Raw genomic sequence first — 18840 nt, forward strand, 5'->3', positions numbered from 1 at the left:
CACGCAGGGAGCGTACAAAAAGGTACCCAGCCAGGAACACACAAAAAGGACCAACGGAGAGCGTACAAAAGGCACCCTGAAAGCATTCAAAAAGGACCATGGGTAGTGTACAAAAAGGAAAACGTACCAAAGGATCCCAGAGAGCGCACAAAAGATACAAGGGAGGGGAGCATACAAAAAGGTAAACAGGGAGTAAAAGCATACATTATGATCTAGTTTTCTTTTTAGCATCTGGCATCAAGGCTAAAAATGGGGCACTGAGAAGAGTGCAAGCTTTTTCAAGTTTTGACCATCTAGACAATATATACATGATGGAAATCAGAAAGAAATTTATGCTCACCTTCTTCTCAAGTCAAGATAGGAATGGATTGGATTTCCATGTGTTTCAGCTTCTTTCTCCACCCTTCTTCTTCTCCTTATGGGGAAAACAGCAAATACAGCACACACGAGAGGCAGTCTTCTGAGCTTTACACACAATCATTTGTTTTATGAAAACCTGGTAAAAACCCCTGCAAACGATACTATTTTTTTCCCCGCTAAATCTTCGCGACGATTTTTAGTCACGTGACTGAAGAGCCTAGTCATAATGTGCAGCACGAATAAAGAAAACATTAACATCGAAAATGGAAGAAACGGAAAAAGGCCGTTTTAATAAATATTCCCCTATAGTAGGGAAATATTTAAAAACTCGACAGAACATGCACTATTAGAACTAATTAATGAAATTTCTGATTCTTTTGAAGCAGATAAATACACTATTGGTGTCTTCATTGACCTTTCAAAAGCATTTGATACTGTTGACCATGACATACTAATCTCAAAACTTGAACAATACGGGATAACAGGTACCAACTTAGACTGGTTTAATAACTATTTAACTGGACGTAAACAATGTGTAGCATATGACGATTTGACAACGACGACAAAAAAGATTGTCTGTGGGGTTCCTCAGGGATCAATCTTAGGACCATTACTATTTTTAATATACGTGAACGATCTACACAAAACATCTAAACTACTTGACTTTATACTGTTTGCTGACGACACTAAAATAATTTTTCTCTAGTAAAAACATAAAAACACTTTTCGAAATTGTAAATAACGAACTAAATCTCATTAATGAATGGTTTATAGTCAATAAACTATCCTTAAACGTCAAAAAGACTAAATACATACTTTTTTGTAAACATAATAAAATTGATGACTTGCCTCTAAAACTACCGACATTGACCATTAACAACACTGAAATAAAACGAGTTTACGATACAAGCTTTCTTGGGGTTATTATTGACGAATCTTTAAACTGGAATAAACATATAGCAAACGTCGAAAATAAAATTGCTAAAAATCTAGGAATATTTTATAAAGCTAAGCAAGTGTTGGAACTTGACTCACTTAAAAAACTTTATTTTGCATTTATACATAGCTATCTAAATTATTGTAATATGATATGGGGTAGTACTTTTAAAACCGCCGTTAAAAAGCTTTTCAGTAAACAGAAGCATGCACTAAGTATCATGTTTGGTGTAAACAAATTTAGTTCGGTCACCTGTCGCTTTAAAGAGATAGGTGCGCTTAATGTTTATCAGCTAAATATTTACCAAACAATTGCATTTATGCAAAGCGTCAAAACTAAAACTTGTCCAGGTTTATTTACAGATAAATTTCCAGAAATCAATCACAAGTATCGAACGCGGTATTCGAGAAATGCATTTAAAATACAAGATGCTAGATTGAAGGCCAAGAGATTCGCTATTAACTATAGAGGGCCTTTTATGTGGAATAATATTTTAAACAATGACTTAAAGGAAACATGTACAAAAAAGTCAACGCTTTGTTTCTTAAAATCTGTCAAAAACTACATTATCAATCTAGACATTGAAAAATATTATTAAAAGTTTAAATACTGTAAATAATTTTGTGTAAAATTCATTTCACCTTTATTTTTTTCCGTAAACTTAAATGTACATAAATAAACATCGCTGAAAAAGGGGATGGGTGAAAAGACAGTGATGTCTTCTTTTATCTCCTGCAAATGTTTTTAGCTCTTAGGACTTTTTTATTTTAAATCGCTATCATTAATATTTTCATCGTGTAAACTTTTTAGGCAAAGTTATTATCGCAAAGACTTATATAAAAAAAAAAAAAAAAAAAAAAAAAAAAAAAAAAAAAAAACATCAAAGATCGACTATCATTCCTCTCCGATGAAAAATTGGCCTGCTCCTATAGATTTATAAAAGCCCGAAGGGCGGGCTAGATAGAGTGCTTTTGCTGAAAAGTGTGCCGAGGTTAGGTCGGAAATCCTACCTCTAAAGTCACGTGACATTACAATAGAATTTCAGTATTTCAGCACTTGACCAATCAGAAGCTTCGCGGGTTTTCGAAAACAATAATAATGGCAGCAATATTTTTTGCAAAATTCACTTTTTTTGCTTGAAGAGCTTATAATAAGGGGCCCCCTTATAAGCACGCCATCAAGCCCTTCATATCGTACCCTGAGTATCAGAGGCCAAGTTTTCAAAGAGAAAATATAGAAGTTACACTATTTATTCGAGCTGTGATACTTACGGTAAGCCTTTGGCCTTTCGGGCTTCTAGAGCTTTGCGTGGGCGGCCGCCAATCCGCCATCGGAGCGAAGAAACGAAAAAAGCGCGGTAAATACAGTTTAATCCCGATTCATGAAACCGGTTTTTAAATTTTCTTGCGTGACGCTTTGGGAGCTGGGCGACAAAATTGTTTATTTATTTTCCCGTTTTCAGGGTAAACAATAAACATGGCTTAATTTACACAATCATTTTAATAGAAATCTATCAAAAATTTTTAGTTTACGAACTGACCATGGAAATTAAGAAATTATCGAGGTGTGTCAGCCAGGTACACGTTTTCCCAGACAAAAAGGTTCAAAAGCTGTCAGTCGTTCACAAACAAGAAGCTGTAAGCTAACAACATCAACAGAGTTTTCACTGTAGGTACTGCTGTTCTAATTATAACTTTGACAGTACTCTAATACTATGGCTAACGTTGCAGCTATCAGATTTTTTGCCTTTTTCTGTGGGCTTCTTGGTGTGATTTTCCTGATCACTGCACTTCCAACCCATCACTGGTACCATGCAAGACCTTACGGCTCAAATGAAACAGTCGTTCCAGAATCTCTTCATGTTAAAACAATTTATGGAGGAATCTTTGAAGATTGTAGAGAAATGTCAGATGGAAGTTATTCCTGTCACACAACCCATGGAGATGGTAAGATTTTTCTTTGGAAATATGATTTTTCATTTTGGGAAATTGCATAAAACAGACTCTCCCGGCAATCAAACCTAGTTCATCTTGTAGAGCTTCAAAAAAGAAAAAAAATGAGGGGTCATACACCTCCTAATGATAAGCGGTTCCGGAGATATTGAGATTTTGGTTCCGCTAAAATAGCACCTTTTTAGACATTTGAGGTTGACATTTTATCCCAGAAATGGCATATGAAATGGCACCGAAATATACACTTTTTGATGGTTTTCCAATTTCAAAATCCAATAACTTTTGACGTGGTTAAGATATATTGACCTGAAATTTGGAGGGTAGTTTCGTCATGTATGGAAAAGGGAACTTCAAAAAATTTGACATTACGCATTATAAGCAATACTTATATGTCAAGAAGCTGCATAAATTATGCAAATATTAAATTAAACATTGATATATTTTTCATCCACACTAGTTTTTGGCTAACTTTCTGAGTTCAAACTATCAAAAATGATAGAGGGTCAATAATCATTTGACTTTAAAGAAAATTTGAGCCATCTGAAACATTTAGGACATCAGTAACTAGTTCTCCGTAATTCAAACTATATGTAATCTGCCCTTGTGTTAAAAATTGTTTGGGTGCGAGGGGTTAGGGATAGGGCGGTCATCGAAAAAATGCTCTGTTTGCAAAATGCATGCGGGCGGACGGGCGGTCAAAAACATTCACGGGTTTTTTTAATCACGCCAGTAACTCAGGGGCAGGTGGTAACCTGAGCAAAACAATTTTTCGATGGTTGTCAGGGCAATTGAGAAAAAAGCTATACTTTAAAAGAACAAATTGCTTTTCCCAGATTTTTTCTGCATCTCTGCACCGGAAAATCAGCAGAAAATTTGATGCGGGCTGTTGATGCGAATAGAACAATTTTTCAATGACCGCCTAGTGGGTTTTCAGCTTTTAACTTTTGATAGCGCGCTTTTCAAACGCTATGCTCAATCAGGGAGCTGAAAGATCTTTCTTACAAAAACAAATAGTAAAGTGTTTTGATAGATTTCCAGAGACTTTTATGAAATTCAGAGAATCTTTAAATGATCCAGCAATTGCATTTTTGAAAAATTGAAACATTTTTATATTATGTAATGTATGTTAGTTTTCTCAGTCATTTTCTTTTTTGTTCTTTCCCGTGTTAGGTGTCGGACCGATTCTGGGCCTACTTTTTAAAAATTTGTGTTTTTGATACTTGTCTTTTGTCGTTTGTCTATTTCTTGTCTCTTTGAACTTGTTTGTTTTGTTTAACCCCTTTTTTGTTTCTTTGTATTTGTGTGCGAGTTTTTGTTAGTTTGTTTGGACTGCGGGTCGGTTCAGGGTTATGGAAATCTGGGGACGTGTTGGACGTCCTTAAAACATGTTTAAAGCCGCTGTGCCTGTCTCAAGTCGGGGACTCCAGATTGCATTTGTTGGATTTTTGAGTGGTTTTTGGTGTTTGTTTATGTGATTGCTGTTTTGTTTTTCTGCTTGTCTTTTTAAACTTTATGTCTATTGGTTTGTTGGTTCTTTTTCGCATAAAATTCTCATTTCTTGGCAGAATGTTTGATTGGTTTGATTTATATATTTAGAAAAACTTATGATTATAAAAATAGTAGTCCCTTTTTATGTTTCATCTTTATTTTATTTAGTATTTTCAAAAATTTCTCATTAGAGGTCAGATCTCTGATCTCCACCATATATATATAGAAGAACATCTAAAATCTGAGGGGATTTTGATCAACAGAACTTACTAAGAAAAAATAAAAAAACTTCCCCTCATGAAACTGCAGGTAAAAACAGGTTTGTTTAACCTCCAGAGACAAAACAGTGGAGATCATCAAAATAATGCACGTACGTCTGTTTTGCAAATTACCAGAAAGGTGTATTGTGATCATCATTTGGGGTTTTTCATCGATTGGAAAAAAGCTATCAAACATGGAGTGGTAGAGTCTGGACAAAATGTCATTTCTGCAAAAATTTTTAGTCTTGTCCAAAAAGTTTTTTCACTCGCTTTACTGTATAGCTTTGTTTTTCAGATTTTTTTAGGGAGATTTTCTGCACAGAGAAAAGCCTGCATTCATAATGAATCATTTCCTGTATATTCATGATATGCACCATAGCAATGTCTTCTTACATTACATCATGGACCCAATAGCTGATTGGTTGTAAGTGACGTAAAATCAGTCAATACGTCACTTTCAACCAATCAGCTGTTGGGTCTGTGGAGGACATTGCAATGGGCTCTTCCAGAAAAAATCCGTTCATGGGGGTGGAGGATATATTATTTTTTTCATGAATTACCCCTGGACATTTTGATTTTTAACCCCCTGGGCAAACATCAAATCCACCCCGTGGACACAAAAAATTACCTTATTGGTATATATTTTCGCGTGTTACAAATTTTCGCGGGTACTTAATTTCGCAAGTTTTTTGGTCAATTTTCGCAAAATTTAATACTGTTTAAATTTTTCAAAATTACAAAATCGCTAAATTAAATACACGCGAAAAATCTTTTCTTAGTATTTTGTTAGTATTTTTACATCAAAAACGTTGTGTTTCAAGCAAAATCAGTCTTTTTCTTGCTTTACATTCCCACTTTCTGAAAATACCTAGTTTAGTGAATCGCGAAATTTAATACACGCGAAACACGTTTTTTCGAAATAATTTCGCTATTCGCGAAAATTTGTAACACGCGAAAATATATACCAATAAGGTACCCCTGGACATTGGAATTTTTTGGTATTTTTTCAATACCCCTGGACAATTCATCCTCCACCCCCCATGAACGGATTTTTTCTGGAAGAGCCCAATGATGCAAATAATGAATATTTAAAAGCCAAATTTTCACAAATTCAGCATGGGGTTTCAAAATGTATAATGACAATTCTCTGTCAAATTTGAAAAGTCAATTTTGACCTTGTAGCCTATAATATTAATGAGAAATTTGCTTTCCTTATAGGATATGTCAAAACCACAAAAGCCTTCCTTGCCTTGGGAATTGTTGGATATGCTGCAATAACAATCTATACATTATTAACTGCATTGACAAGAAAATTATGCTACAAAGTCCTTGGATCTATTACAGTTATTACAGGTAAATTTTTTACAAGAAACTAACAGAAATAGTTTTCACAGATATTAGTAATCTTAAGCATTCCCCCTTTAAAATGCTTATAAATAATGTTTGATTCCCAATAGCTATTTGAATTATTAAAGGCAATATATAAGGAAGTGGTTTAATTGTTAAGAAAATATTGTTTAATGGAAGAATATTTACTTATCTAACGAGAAATGTTACCTCTGAGACCTTTTAGATGATAATTACATCCTGAAAAAGTAAAAGACTTTGGTTTGAATTTGTACTAATTTTATTATAATGCAAAATTTGAATTCCTTTTAAGCTTTTTTCATCATGGTTGGTATGGCAACATACACAGACCAACATCCAGACAAAGGTGATAACATGGAATATGGATGGTCTTTCGACCTTGGATGGGTTTCATTTGTTTTGACTCTCGTAGCAGGAATCTTGGCATTTTTCGGTGACGTAGAATATGAAAAAGTTTAATCTGAATGGATAAAAGTAGATCATTGCTTTCTTTTGTAATTACTGGGTCATTCATTATACTTTGAAATGCACTTAGCAACGACATGGTGACCTTTACGTATCTTGACATCAAACATACACACCTTGGATAAAAAAAAAGAGAAACCCATTCAAACAAACATCAAGGGCACTGTACTGCATATCTCGTTAATTTATGAATTGATTTTTTTGTACTTTTTAATATACACTTTTGTACTGATAACGCAGACTGTAGAATGTTTATTTTTAATGCATTTTCCTACAATAATACATACAGGTTGTTTATAATCATTTAAAAATTACCGTCTCCCTTATCAACAGAATTTATGCTCACATACAATTTTCACAGCCAAAATGAAACAGCGATTGTAAAAACCTTCTTAGATTCCAAATAGAGTGAGTCATAAAGTGTTTTTAGAGATCATATTTCGGTTGAAAATTATTGATAGTTGATGGATTATATGGCCCATACTTCAAAGGTGAGAAAATTGAGCCAAAATATATGTTAAAAGCAAGCAAAGTATTTTATGTTAAGCATTACCATACCTTCAAAACAACTGTACACAAATGTTTGATTGTTACTTTTACCTAAAGCTAAATTTTAGGGAAATTCCGAAAATCCCAGACAAAGTGTACAGTTATTTTGAAGTACAATTGACGCTTTCTATAGCTCGATATTCGATAATATTGAAAGTCGCAGCCGCCAATGAGAAACTCTCACAAACAACACTCTGCTATTCGATATGAAAACCCAATTTCCCTTAAGTTATTAATAATCGAATTTGAGAGCGTCAACAACCTCGTTCCCTGCGTATTATCAGCTTTTTGATGCTAAATGACAGCAATGTCAATTGAATACTAATATTTCTAGTGACTATGCTGACAGTGCCAGATAATAAATACCCTAGACAAGAGCAGCCGCCGGCGGATTTTTCTGAAATATCTGTTCTTTTTTTCCAGGAGAGTAAATTTTAGAGATAAATCTAGGAGATACTTGCCTCAAAACACCCAGTTAAAATCCAGGAGTCGCCTTAAAAACATCTGTTCTTAAAATCCAGGAGCACATGTTACGGAGAAACACATGTAATTTTCCAGCAGACAATCTGCTCAACAAATCAAGGAGCTAAATTGTGAAAAACACAACCAGATGCCAGATTTTTTTTCCAAGGGAACTTCGTAACTTTATTAATAAACAGTCTCATTTTCTAGGAACATTGTAACTTTCTTAGGGAATAGCTGTTATATTTTTCCAGGAGCATAATCTTTCTAGAGAACAGATATACATTTTCCAGGAGTCCCGTTTTCCTCCAGAACAATAGGCTGCATGCATCCCCAAATTAGTTTTGATATAGGGGATGCGAATCAGGCTCTGATATCGCTTCCGAGAAAATTACCGAATAGCTATGTATTTTGCAGAATTTGGGCGACTTGTATTTTTCAAAAAACTCGATGTGTATTGTTTGAGTTATTTGATGACGTAAATAGAAATCAAATAAAGATTCAAATAAAAAGAACATATGGCTAGAAATCTCTCTTTCTCCTCTATTTCTTTTTGTTTATCGAAATTAATTGAATTAGCAAACAAAACTCTCAAGATAACAAAAGACGACAAACTGTCAATCAAAGTTCTCTATCATTCAACTCTTTTTTTGGTTAGCAGATTTTTTGCTAAGTTCGGAACGGTTTTGTGACCCTGATTCGCATCCCCTATATCAAAACTTATCAGAGGGGATGTGGGCAGCCTACCAGAACAAAGGTATATTCTAGGAGAGTCCAGAATACAAAACAGTTCGTTTTTTCCAGGAGAAAGGGACCTCAAGAACAGATATTTCATATTTTCTAGCCGGTGGCTGCTCTTGCCTAGACTAGCAAGTGTCTGTCTTTCCTTGGATACAAGAACGCGGGAATAGTGCTTATAATACTTTAATCGTAGAAATTTTAGCGAGACTAATTTTCGCGTATATTAGCGAGTCAGGAAAATTTTGATTTTTTTTGGATTTATTTTGGCGAATCATGATTTCAAAAAATTTCGCGTGGATAAACTTTAGCGAATACTCGTATTACATCATTGATTGAATTCGTTTTCTAGCATTTCTTTGCACTGAAACCCTTCATTCTATTGATAAAATGTATCAATGCAATATAACCAGAAATTTCGCGCAGATAAATTTTAGCGATCCGTCGATTCGGCGTGTTTTAGCAAGATTTATTTTAGCGAAAATAGGGAGAACTCGCTAAAACGCTAAAATTAGTCTCGCTAAAATTTCTACGATTAAAGTAAAGAGTTCTTATAAAACATAGAAATTGCCGAGGGAAAGTGGTTTGGAAAGTGAACATATGTTATTCAGTCACAATTTAACCATCAGATTTATCCAAGTGACTGAATCAAACTAGCTTAGATTTCTAGGCTAATATAGACATAGATCCCATTGCAAGTTTAAACTGCAGCTAAATACAACGACGTGGTTTACTAGTCTATAAATACCCTGGCATTGTCTGTTTTTTGAATGCGAAAGATTACGTAATCCAAAATAACAAATCGTTAGATTCCATTTGCTCTTCGATTTTGAAGTCTTGCACTTGCAATGTAACTCTTCAACGTCAGATTCTTTTATGACATATTGTTCTGAGAAGTTCTTCCCTTTGAGTATCAGGGTATTCTTTAGCGTCCATCAGTAATGGAACTTACTATTATCAGATTGATTTGAATTTTTTATTCATCATATCATGGTCCCTGTGAAAAAAAGTTAAAAATCAAATTCATGTAGAATTTTCTAGTGAACTTCTAAGAGTGAAATCCTCTGATCCTCTACCCTTCACCTTTTTTATCAGGATTCATTTTTTCATGGAAAATATTTGCTTTTTCGCCTTTCTCCGCAAAAAAAATAACCCGCAATCCAAAGCGGGCGAAAGGGATCGGTCTTTGTATCCTCGCCGTAAAGTATTTCCAACATATATTTGCTCAGATGGTAAACAATGTATTATTGAATCGAACACATTTTGAAAAAACTTCATAAAGGCTTTGACAAGATTCAGGAAGCATTTCAACTGTCCCCTTTTGTTTAAAATGTCTCGCCACAATATTCCGTTCATTTTTTTGAGAAAACCGCAAAAATTTATGTAGTTAAAACCCTATCTACATCAATATTTGCGGATTGTGGTTAATCTAAACAGGGCTTTATAATAGTGACAGCGATTTCTCTCCTTCGTTTGCCGTAATTTTTGTAATAGCTTCCATTCAGACGAAGAAGCGAGCGAGAGCGAAAAGAACAAATTTTTCGAAAAGTTTTTCAAGTTTATTTTAGATTAGATTATTGTTCTGTTTATAACATGACCTGTTGCTGCTAAATCAAATTGGTATGAGGATGAAGAACTTGAAACTTGGATTTCCAACGTATGGACGAATTTGTAAAGAAAGTTTTTGTTGCCTGTGACAAGGATCAAGACGGTTACTTAGACAGGTGAGAAAAATACCTTTTTTATTTTTTGGAAACTTGACAAGGAAATCCTTTTAGCTGAATCCTATAGCCCAATTAAGATTGACGTCAACGCTCCATTGTTTTGCCACTAATTTAGTCTTCTTTGTTCCAGACATTCGCATGTTTACCACTACAGGTATATGGACCCCAAAAATAGCCATTCCAGACCAGGGTCAAATTGAAACTATTCTGATGGCAATCAAACCTAGTTCATCTTGTAGAGCTTCAAAAAAGAAAAAAAATGAGGGGTCATACACCTCCTAATGATAAGCGGTTCCGGAGATATTGAGATTTTGGTTCCGCTATAATAGCACCTTTTTAGACATTTGAGGTTGACAATTTAGCCCAGAAATGGCATATAAAATGGCACCGAAATATGCTGCGAAAATTGAAAGATATTCCAGATATCTTCATTTTGACTGCTGACTTTTATCAAATTCTTTTTGTAATGGCTTGCTAACCACGTGCGTTTGGTTTGGGAACGCGAAACACAAACGCAAACTACCCATGTCTAAACTTTTCAATATATCTCCAGAACTAACAAATTTTTTGAAATTCTGTAAAAAGTTCTAAGTTCCTGAATAGTTTTACTATGTTCTATGGAAAAATCATAAGCATCAGTCAAATACTCGTTCATCTATTTAAGATTGAAGACAAAAATTTGCGAAGAAAAATATACCTTGAGCACAAAAAATGCTTTTTTAAACACTTTTTTCCACCGAAAAACAAATAACTTTTACAGACTTACCTTCCCCAAACATTGAAGAAGCCTCTACTAATTAAAGTAAATGAGATAAGATAAGATAAAACCTTAAAATCAACCAGAATTTACAACCTTTCGTCCAAAGCAAAAGACGTGCTTTTCTCGCCGCCATCTTGAATTTAAAATGAGAATTCTAGAGAGTTCCATTCGTTTCCAGCTCCCGCGGTCTTTTTTCATCCAATCAGATCGCGCGATTTCACTTTCGCTTTCTCTAGTCCAATAAGACTGCGGGATTTGAGTCATGTGACTTTTCTATTAAAAAACCCGCGTGAAATACAGGGGGTCAAAAATAGAAATACAGGGGGTCACACTACGGGCTACAGGAACTGAAAGCAAGCAATTAAGGCCAATATTTTTGGTTTTTCTGAAGGACAAAAGGTATAGGAAGCTTTACTGAAAGAGGGATAAGGCTGGAACAATCTATTTAAAAGATATGGACATAAAAAAGGCACTTTTTTGGGTGATAATTAAGATTTTACTTAGAAACTTTAATTCTCTTACCCCCGGCTTGGCCCCCCTGATATGAGCAAGGAAACCATGATGGCCACCCCTACTGAAAATTTCAGATCAAAACAAACAAGGAATTAATTCCTGTAACTCGAAGAAAATTGGAAAAAACTGGTTTTTGACTGTTTCTGATCCTAAAGTGCTATTTTTTGGTAAAAGCTATACAACTTATGTTTGGATTTCTAGAAAGCTTACCCATTCATTGTTAATACATTTTTTATTTGAAAGTAATCTCTTCATGGAATAAAAAGATATAGTCAAGTCTTGTAGGGTCATTTTTCAAAAATTTTTTGCCAAATTCGATTTTCGCATTTCGCCATTTTACCCTACGCAAACGCACGTGTAACACTTCAAGGAAGAAATGAAAAGACATAGGACCCTGCTGACGCACCGGACTTTACAAACACCGGACACGCGAAAGTCCGGTGTAAAATGAGAATTTTTTTTACCACCGGACAATTTCTACACCGGACTTAAGGAAGTCGGATGTCCAGTGTCGGAGAAGGATATTTTTTCCTGCCGGACAATCAAAACACCGGACATGACCAGTCCGGTGCGTCCAGTGTTTCTTAATTTTTTGTTTCATAAATGTCCGGCGTCCAAAACTCCCTGTATGCAACACAGGACTGACACCGGACTTATTGCGTCCGGTGTAGCGAAAGGATACTTTTTGCCACCGGACAAATACACCGAAACCAAACTCATAAATAATCTCATAACTTTAATCTCTTAGTCTTAAGTCTTACACTTTCCAAGCTTGGACACACTTATCACCCCCCTTTTCTTGTTAGCCCCTTGACTTTTAGACTGATTTTAATATTTATTGATATTCATGAATAAAATTGTTTTTTTAAACAATCTTGTATTTTATATGTAGCGAAAATGGGCCTACGGGCCTAATGTTACTTAAATATATAGGTAGATAGATAGACCGGACAGTCCGGTGCGTCGGTAGGGTCCTAAAGACATCTTTTTGAAAAGAAGACTGCATTGCAAAAAAACAATAAAAACGTTATAAAGCGGAAGCTAAAATTGCTGAAACTACTTATCTTTGTAATGAAAGCGCTGTGGAGGAAAAATTCCCCATGACATATAAATAACTGTTTTAGGCTAAAAAAGGGTCAAATTTTTCAGTGGTATCACTCTCTATAATTCTAGTCCTCATTTTCAGGCTGAAAATGCTTACCAAAGTATGAAAAGTAAAAAATAATAACTTTAATGAAAGAATTAATTTCAGAGAGTAGCACCATTGGATTTCTCAGGTATTTTCTGATAAATATGGAAAGTTTCACTGTCTGAACATTTTTTCCTCCGCAGCGCTTTGAAATCAAAGATAAGTTGTGAAATTTTTTGTGTCCCACAGATCTAATTTTTCTAAAAATGGCCTTAGTTGAAACAAATTTTTAGACAAAAGTGTAGAATATTACACCTGCATATTATATATGGTTGGAAAGCTAAAAGAAAGCTCTAAATTACTCAAAAATAATTAATTTTATAGCTCAACTACACAAAGAACGATTGCTTGTCAAAGTTTGACCTAAAATTGAAGATTTTGATAAGCGTCAAATAAAAAACAAGCAAACCGGAATGGCTACCAAAAACCATGGTACCCCAAAAGCAGCACAGTCACTAAAATAAAAAAATCAGAGGTTTTAGAGCATTAGGATAAAAAACGTTCCTACTTTGGAGAGCCCTGATATCACAGGGTTGTGTTTAATAACAATTTATTCAGAAATATTTTCATTTTAGGAAATTACAGCCCTGTTCATAAAAAAAGTATAGTCCAAATATTTCAAAATTTTAACACTAGGGTCACTGGATTCATAAATCAGGAGACTAAGTTTGCAAACCTAGGATAAAATTCAACCATCAAGGTATATCTTTTCAATTGTCAAAGTTTGCTGACAAGAAATTCTTTGTGAATTTTGTCATAAAAATGGGCCTATCACAGTGTGGGTTTTGGGGTACACCCAGATTATGAAAATGAAATTTCAAGAAAATGTCAATAACTTTGAATTACATTTCTTTAACACTTATTTCTAGATGAAATATAACAAAAATGGAACAAGCACAAGATGTAGAACAAATATCAACCTTATCACAGAGCCACAATAGTCAATAATCCCGACAAGCAATTTCTTATTAATAAGGTTATAATACTTCTGTTAATTTTGGAAACAATTGCAAAACGTTCCTTTATCAATAAGTACTCTGGAATGTTGAATTTTTTTCCTTTCATAGGTATTGCTTCCAAGGGACCAGCCATTATGTCCTCCATTTTAAAGAAACCAATGTCTGGAAGGTGCTGAGGGGTACCTTCAAGAGTTGTGCCTTGGTCTATCTCAGGTTTCAAACATCCAATTTCTACTTTATCAACATTACTGTCTTCTTCAATCAAAAACCATCTACAAATTTTGCCTACAAAAAGTGATGTCTTACGTTTGGTCTGGAAACAGACAGCATTGCTGATATCTACCTCTTTGACTGGAGGTTTGATGCTCTTCCAAACATTTTGCATATCTGAAATAGCCTGCTCCTCGGGGTCACTGTTTTCCTTGTTTTCAATTGTTTCATCTGTTTCATATGTTTGTTCATATGTTTCATCATCTTCTGACATACTTTCTTCAGACATTTTCAAAGTGACTTTCATCACTATCATCAAACAACCTTTTTGATGAACTGTAATGGGATTTAGCTGGAAGGATCATCACCGGTTTTTGACCATTTACCTTGCAACCTGCTTTGCTGCACAAAATCACAGCACATTCTTAAAAATGGAACATTGCTTGAGACCTGTCATCTGTCCTTACACTTGAGAAAATTAACTTTATTTTCCTCTTTTTGGTTAGCTTTTTCTTTCTTGGCTTTTTCTGCTTCTGTCTTCTTTTCTTTGATGACTTTAACTTGTAAAGCAACATCTTTGGCTCTCATGGATCCATACTGATCCATAAACATTTGTTACCCTAAACTCATTTCTTTTCAGTCGCTGGCTTGACTTTCCTCACACTAACAAACCAGGTACCTCCTCTAAATCAATGCTTTTTTCACCAAGTTCCCTTACTAAGTTTTGTGCCTGTTCAAACTTATCCTTCCAATATTCAGAGGAATTCTTTCTTTTATTGGGTAATACAATTGAGCCAGGAGATGCTTCAGCAAGGTTTGAATTTGATAAACCAGCTGACGAACCAGCTGATGAACCAGCTGATGAACCAGCCTCCTCATTTAACAGGTTACTTGCTCTTTCAAATTTGTCCTCTTGCATGTTCTCAACATTTAATGCTGTTTAGCGACTCCGACAAGCTTTTAGCATTTCATAAGGGTTTCCCGAGGTGCCCATTTATTCCAGATCCTAGATAAAATCAGCAGCCTGACCTCTCACCCCATTTTCAATGCAAAACTGGACTGCGTTCCTCTATTTGCTTGTTTTTCAAGTTTGTCTTTTTTCTAGCTACATTTGCTTCATCCCTTGCTGTTTGCTTTTTCACTCTTAAGCTAAACTTTGGTTTCATTGTGTTGTCTATCTTTTTTAATATTATTTTAACCAAAAAAGAAACTGTAAACTTGAGATAACTCAAAATAGATCAAGAAAACTATCTAAAAAGGAATAGTTTATGACAAACAGTCCCAAAATGTACATGGAAAAATTGGCTACATATATTCTTTTGAGTTTTATCGCTCAAATTTTTTGAAATTCCAAAAAGCTGATGTAGGTTTTGGGGTACACATGATGTGGTTTATGTAGTACATTAGGTGGTTACTCAAAGCTTAAGTTTGCAACTACATTATGCATGGCTAATAAATTAAGTAAGAGGATTAGGTGCAAAATATCAATGCTCTATGTTGATTCCACTGTGCGCAGCGGCCATATTTGTGCGTGTGGGTTTTGGGGTACATAGGGTAAAAATATGAAATCTTTGAAACATTGCTGAATCTTTGGAGAAGAAATAAAATAAATGATACCTATCAGGAAGAGTTTATATTGACCAAGACTTTGAGTATACAAACTAACATTATTACACCTAAGCCCATTAAAATTTTATAGCCTTCCACTTTTTACTGCGGTTTTTGGGGTCCATATACCTGTACGGATTTTTCATATTTCGATTTGAAAGCCTACTCCGTGCGAAAGAGAAATCACTTATTTTTTAATACGCTGTTCATTGACTCAAATCAAATGACTTTGGAGGTTCGGTGAAATGGTGGCCGAATTGCCATCCCATGATTTGTCAGATAGTCCCAAGTTGGAGCAGTTGACAGTATGCAAAAAGAAAGTATTAATATAAAACTTACATGCATAATTGGCATTATATTAAAGTGTAGTCTTGTAGAAAAAAGATTAAATTTGCTTCTATTGAAAACTAGAAATAATCAAATTTGCTCATGTCTTAGAACAAGCACTTCAAAAAACCATAACATTAGACATTAAACTCAAGCTGAAAAATCACCCGCGAAGGTCGGGACGAAAGAGCCAAAAATCAGGTGATGGAGTTATCAAAACAAATTTCTTGTCAAAGAGATTTAACAGTAAGTGAAAATACAGGCCAGATATCAACAGTCCAACATGGGACATGTGTTTCGACCAATGGTCCCAAGTTAGAGCAGTTGACGGTATCTTTCCCTTTACATTAATACAATACTGACAAGTTGACACAACACATTGACAAGTAATCCCTGTGTGTGAGAAGTTTATTTCGAAATCTGCAACAAAAACCAAAGTGGTATCTTCTTCTGATTGCTACCTGGCGCTCCTTCGCAGCTGTTTATCAAATTTCCACCAATGAGATTGCAGCATTTCACACGGCCCTCCTTTTTGGCACCTGTGGCCTCTCAGTGCTTTGCACAACAGGCGGCTGTAAAACCCCACCCTTCATAACACCTCTTTTATTTGTTTCAATCCAAAAAGAAGTGCCAAAAAGAAGGGTTGTGTGAAATGCAGCAATCTCATTGGTGGAAATTAGATAAATAGTCCGGGAAGGAGTGTCATTAATCAATCAGTAGAAGAAACCGCTTTCATTTTTGTTGCAGATTTTGATATAAACTTCTCACAGGGATTATTTGTCAATGTGTTGTGTCAGTATTGTATTGATGCAAAAGCAAAAAATAAAAGAGGTAAGACTAGCCTAAGTTTCTAATCCTGATATAGTAGGAGTTTAAGTCTAGACTGCCAAGTGAGAAAACCATGATCAAACTTTGAAATATCTACCGTAGAATCGTCTTATTTATATCGACATGCGTCTTGTTGGTCGTCTCTAAATTTTACTCTCCCTATCACAGATTGTTGATATACCGGGTGCGCCACAAAAAAGTTTCTCTCTTTAAAGTGAACTTTCCCGAGATCTAAAATTTTTGAAAGAACGAATTCTTTTTCATCGTAAAGAAGAAAGATTAACTTAGAATTTGATAGGTCATTTATTAAATTAGGTTTATTAGATCAAAAGTTATGCTCGATTGAATAAAAAAGATACTTTCTTAAAGTGCTCGAAAACGTTGAAAATCAGCCTATCAAATTAAACAGAAGCACGATCACAAGATACATTAATATTGTTGTTTTAGTCATTAAAAATTATAATTAGCTGTCAAAGTGACCTTTTGTTTTACAAAGGAAAGTAGAATTTCAACTTAAGGAAGAAAATTCTTCAGAAAATGCCAAAAATTCTGGCAGAATTAATCAAAATACATGAAATATGGGTTTCGAGATAAATCCAGCCTTACATTGACTTTATCCAGTCTAGAACCAAAAATCTAATGATAAATTCGGTAAAAACAAATTGAATGATTTTCATAAAGATTATAAACCCTTTTTAGGCTTAAGTTTCAAAATTTATGCGTATAATTGCTAAGAAATGCTCTTATTCGTACAAAAGCTATCACGACTGCCAAATTTTAAAATAAAAATTTGATAGGTTGATTTTCAACGTTTTCGAGCACTTTCTGAGAGTAACTTTTTTATTCAATCGAGCATAACTTTTGGTCTAATAAACCAAATTCAATAAATGACCTATCAAAATTTAAGTTTATCATTCTTCTTTCCGATGAAAAAGGAATGTTTCATTTAAAATTTTCAGACTTCGAGAAAATTAACTTTAAAGAGAGAAACTTTTTTGTGGCGCACCCGGTATAAGAAATGTGAAGTGATTTTTTTTGAAAAGATAACTTTAACGATGTAGTCAATATTAAAAAAAGTAATTAGCAATCTTTTTATGAAGATATCTAAATCAAAACAACTATTTGCACGCGAGGAATTTTTTAGTAGGGCTTTTAACCGTGAACCGAAAATAATAAAAAGAACCCGGTTTTCTTATAAATTTAATGTTACCGCCATACTGGCCATCACGGCCAAAAATAGGGAGTCGTATGTGCGTGCAGCCTCTTAGCGCCTAGAGCATGTGTTTGTGATAAATAAGGACGGGGAAACCAGGCCCACTAAGTGCGCAAATTATTTTTTTTCATGTGACTTGAAGCGTAATAAAGTTGTTAAATTTTAATGATGGGCGCAAGAAAGTTTGCTTGCGTTTCATGTGTTGTGTAAAATTGCTTATAATTTGACTGCTTTTTTAATTGAAAGAATTGCAATGTTTACTGAACTTCTAGTTTGATGGATGAACTTGTTTGATAAGAATGATACCAAGGATTTCATTCAAGGTTTTATTTGATTATTTTACAGATGCGGTGTCGACTTTAAAGGAGGGGTGTCTAGATTAGACGATTCTACAGTAGAGTACAGTAGAAGCGTTTTTTATAAGAACATTTTCAAATATTTTTCATTTTCTTCATTTTGCATTTATGTGATGACATGATTCTTCATTCAAAGTCTACCTTATAACCAATAAAGGTTTTCTTGTGTAAGTTTCAAGACAACCCATGGTTGCAGTTTTGAGATATTTGTATGACAAACATTTTCTTTTGTTTGTGTCTGATAAAACCTGATTTTGATCAGATAAAAGATTCAACCACTTCCACTAACTGAACATAGTAAGTTTAAGCAATCTGTGCATTTAACTGTGACTGTAAAACATTTCTGCATCGGTAGAATCAGCCATCAGGGCATCAAGTCAGGAACAATGTTTTACTTAGGACAATTGCCTAACTAGGACAATGGCCTAAGAAGGACGAGGAAGGTGCCAAAAAAATTTCTTTCTGGTTCTGAACATTTACGATCCTGTCAACACACTTCAGCCTTTTATCACGCATGCATCAGACACACTGAAATAATTTAACACCTATTTTCTTATGGACCTTTTGCTATTCG

General features: G+C 34.6%; 2 protein-coding genes across 2 annotated transcripts in view; both read left to right on the plus strand.

The window, feature by feature from the left end:
• Positions 1 to 2877: 2877 nt before the first annotated feature.
• LOC136820792 (protein NKG7-like) lies at positions 2878 to 7141 on the plus strand. Its single transcript, XM_067077018.1, has 3 exons — positions 2878 to 3243; positions 6216 to 6350; positions 6658 to 7141. Exons 1-3 carry the CDS (start codon positions 3012 to 3014, stop codon positions 6822 to 6824), a joined length of 534 nt encoding a protein of 177 aa, XP_066933119.1. The 5' UTR covers positions 2878 to 3011; the 3' UTR covers positions 6825 to 7141.
• Positions 7142 to 10071: 2930 nt separating this feature from the next.
• LOC136820802 (colorectal mutant cancer protein-like) overlaps positions 10072 to 18840 on the plus strand; it is a 41074-nt gene continuing 32305 nt past the window's right edge. Inside the window, exon 1 of the mRNA XM_067077030.1 lies at positions 10072 to 10303. Within this exon, the coding sequence (XP_066933131.1) occupies positions 10239 to 10303 (65 nt within the window). The 5' untranslated portion in view covers positions 10072 to 10238. The remainder of the gene's footprint in view (positions 10304 to 18840) is intronic.

This window comes from Clytia hemisphaerica, unplaced genomic scaffold, assembly GCF_902728285.1.
Source record: "Clytia hemisphaerica strain Z4C2 unplaced genomic scaffold, Clytia hemisphaerica genome assembly, whole genome shotgun sequence".
NCBI classification, from domain to species: Eukaryota; Metazoa; Cnidaria; class Hydrozoa; order Leptothecata; family Clytiidae; genus Clytia; species Clytia hemisphaerica.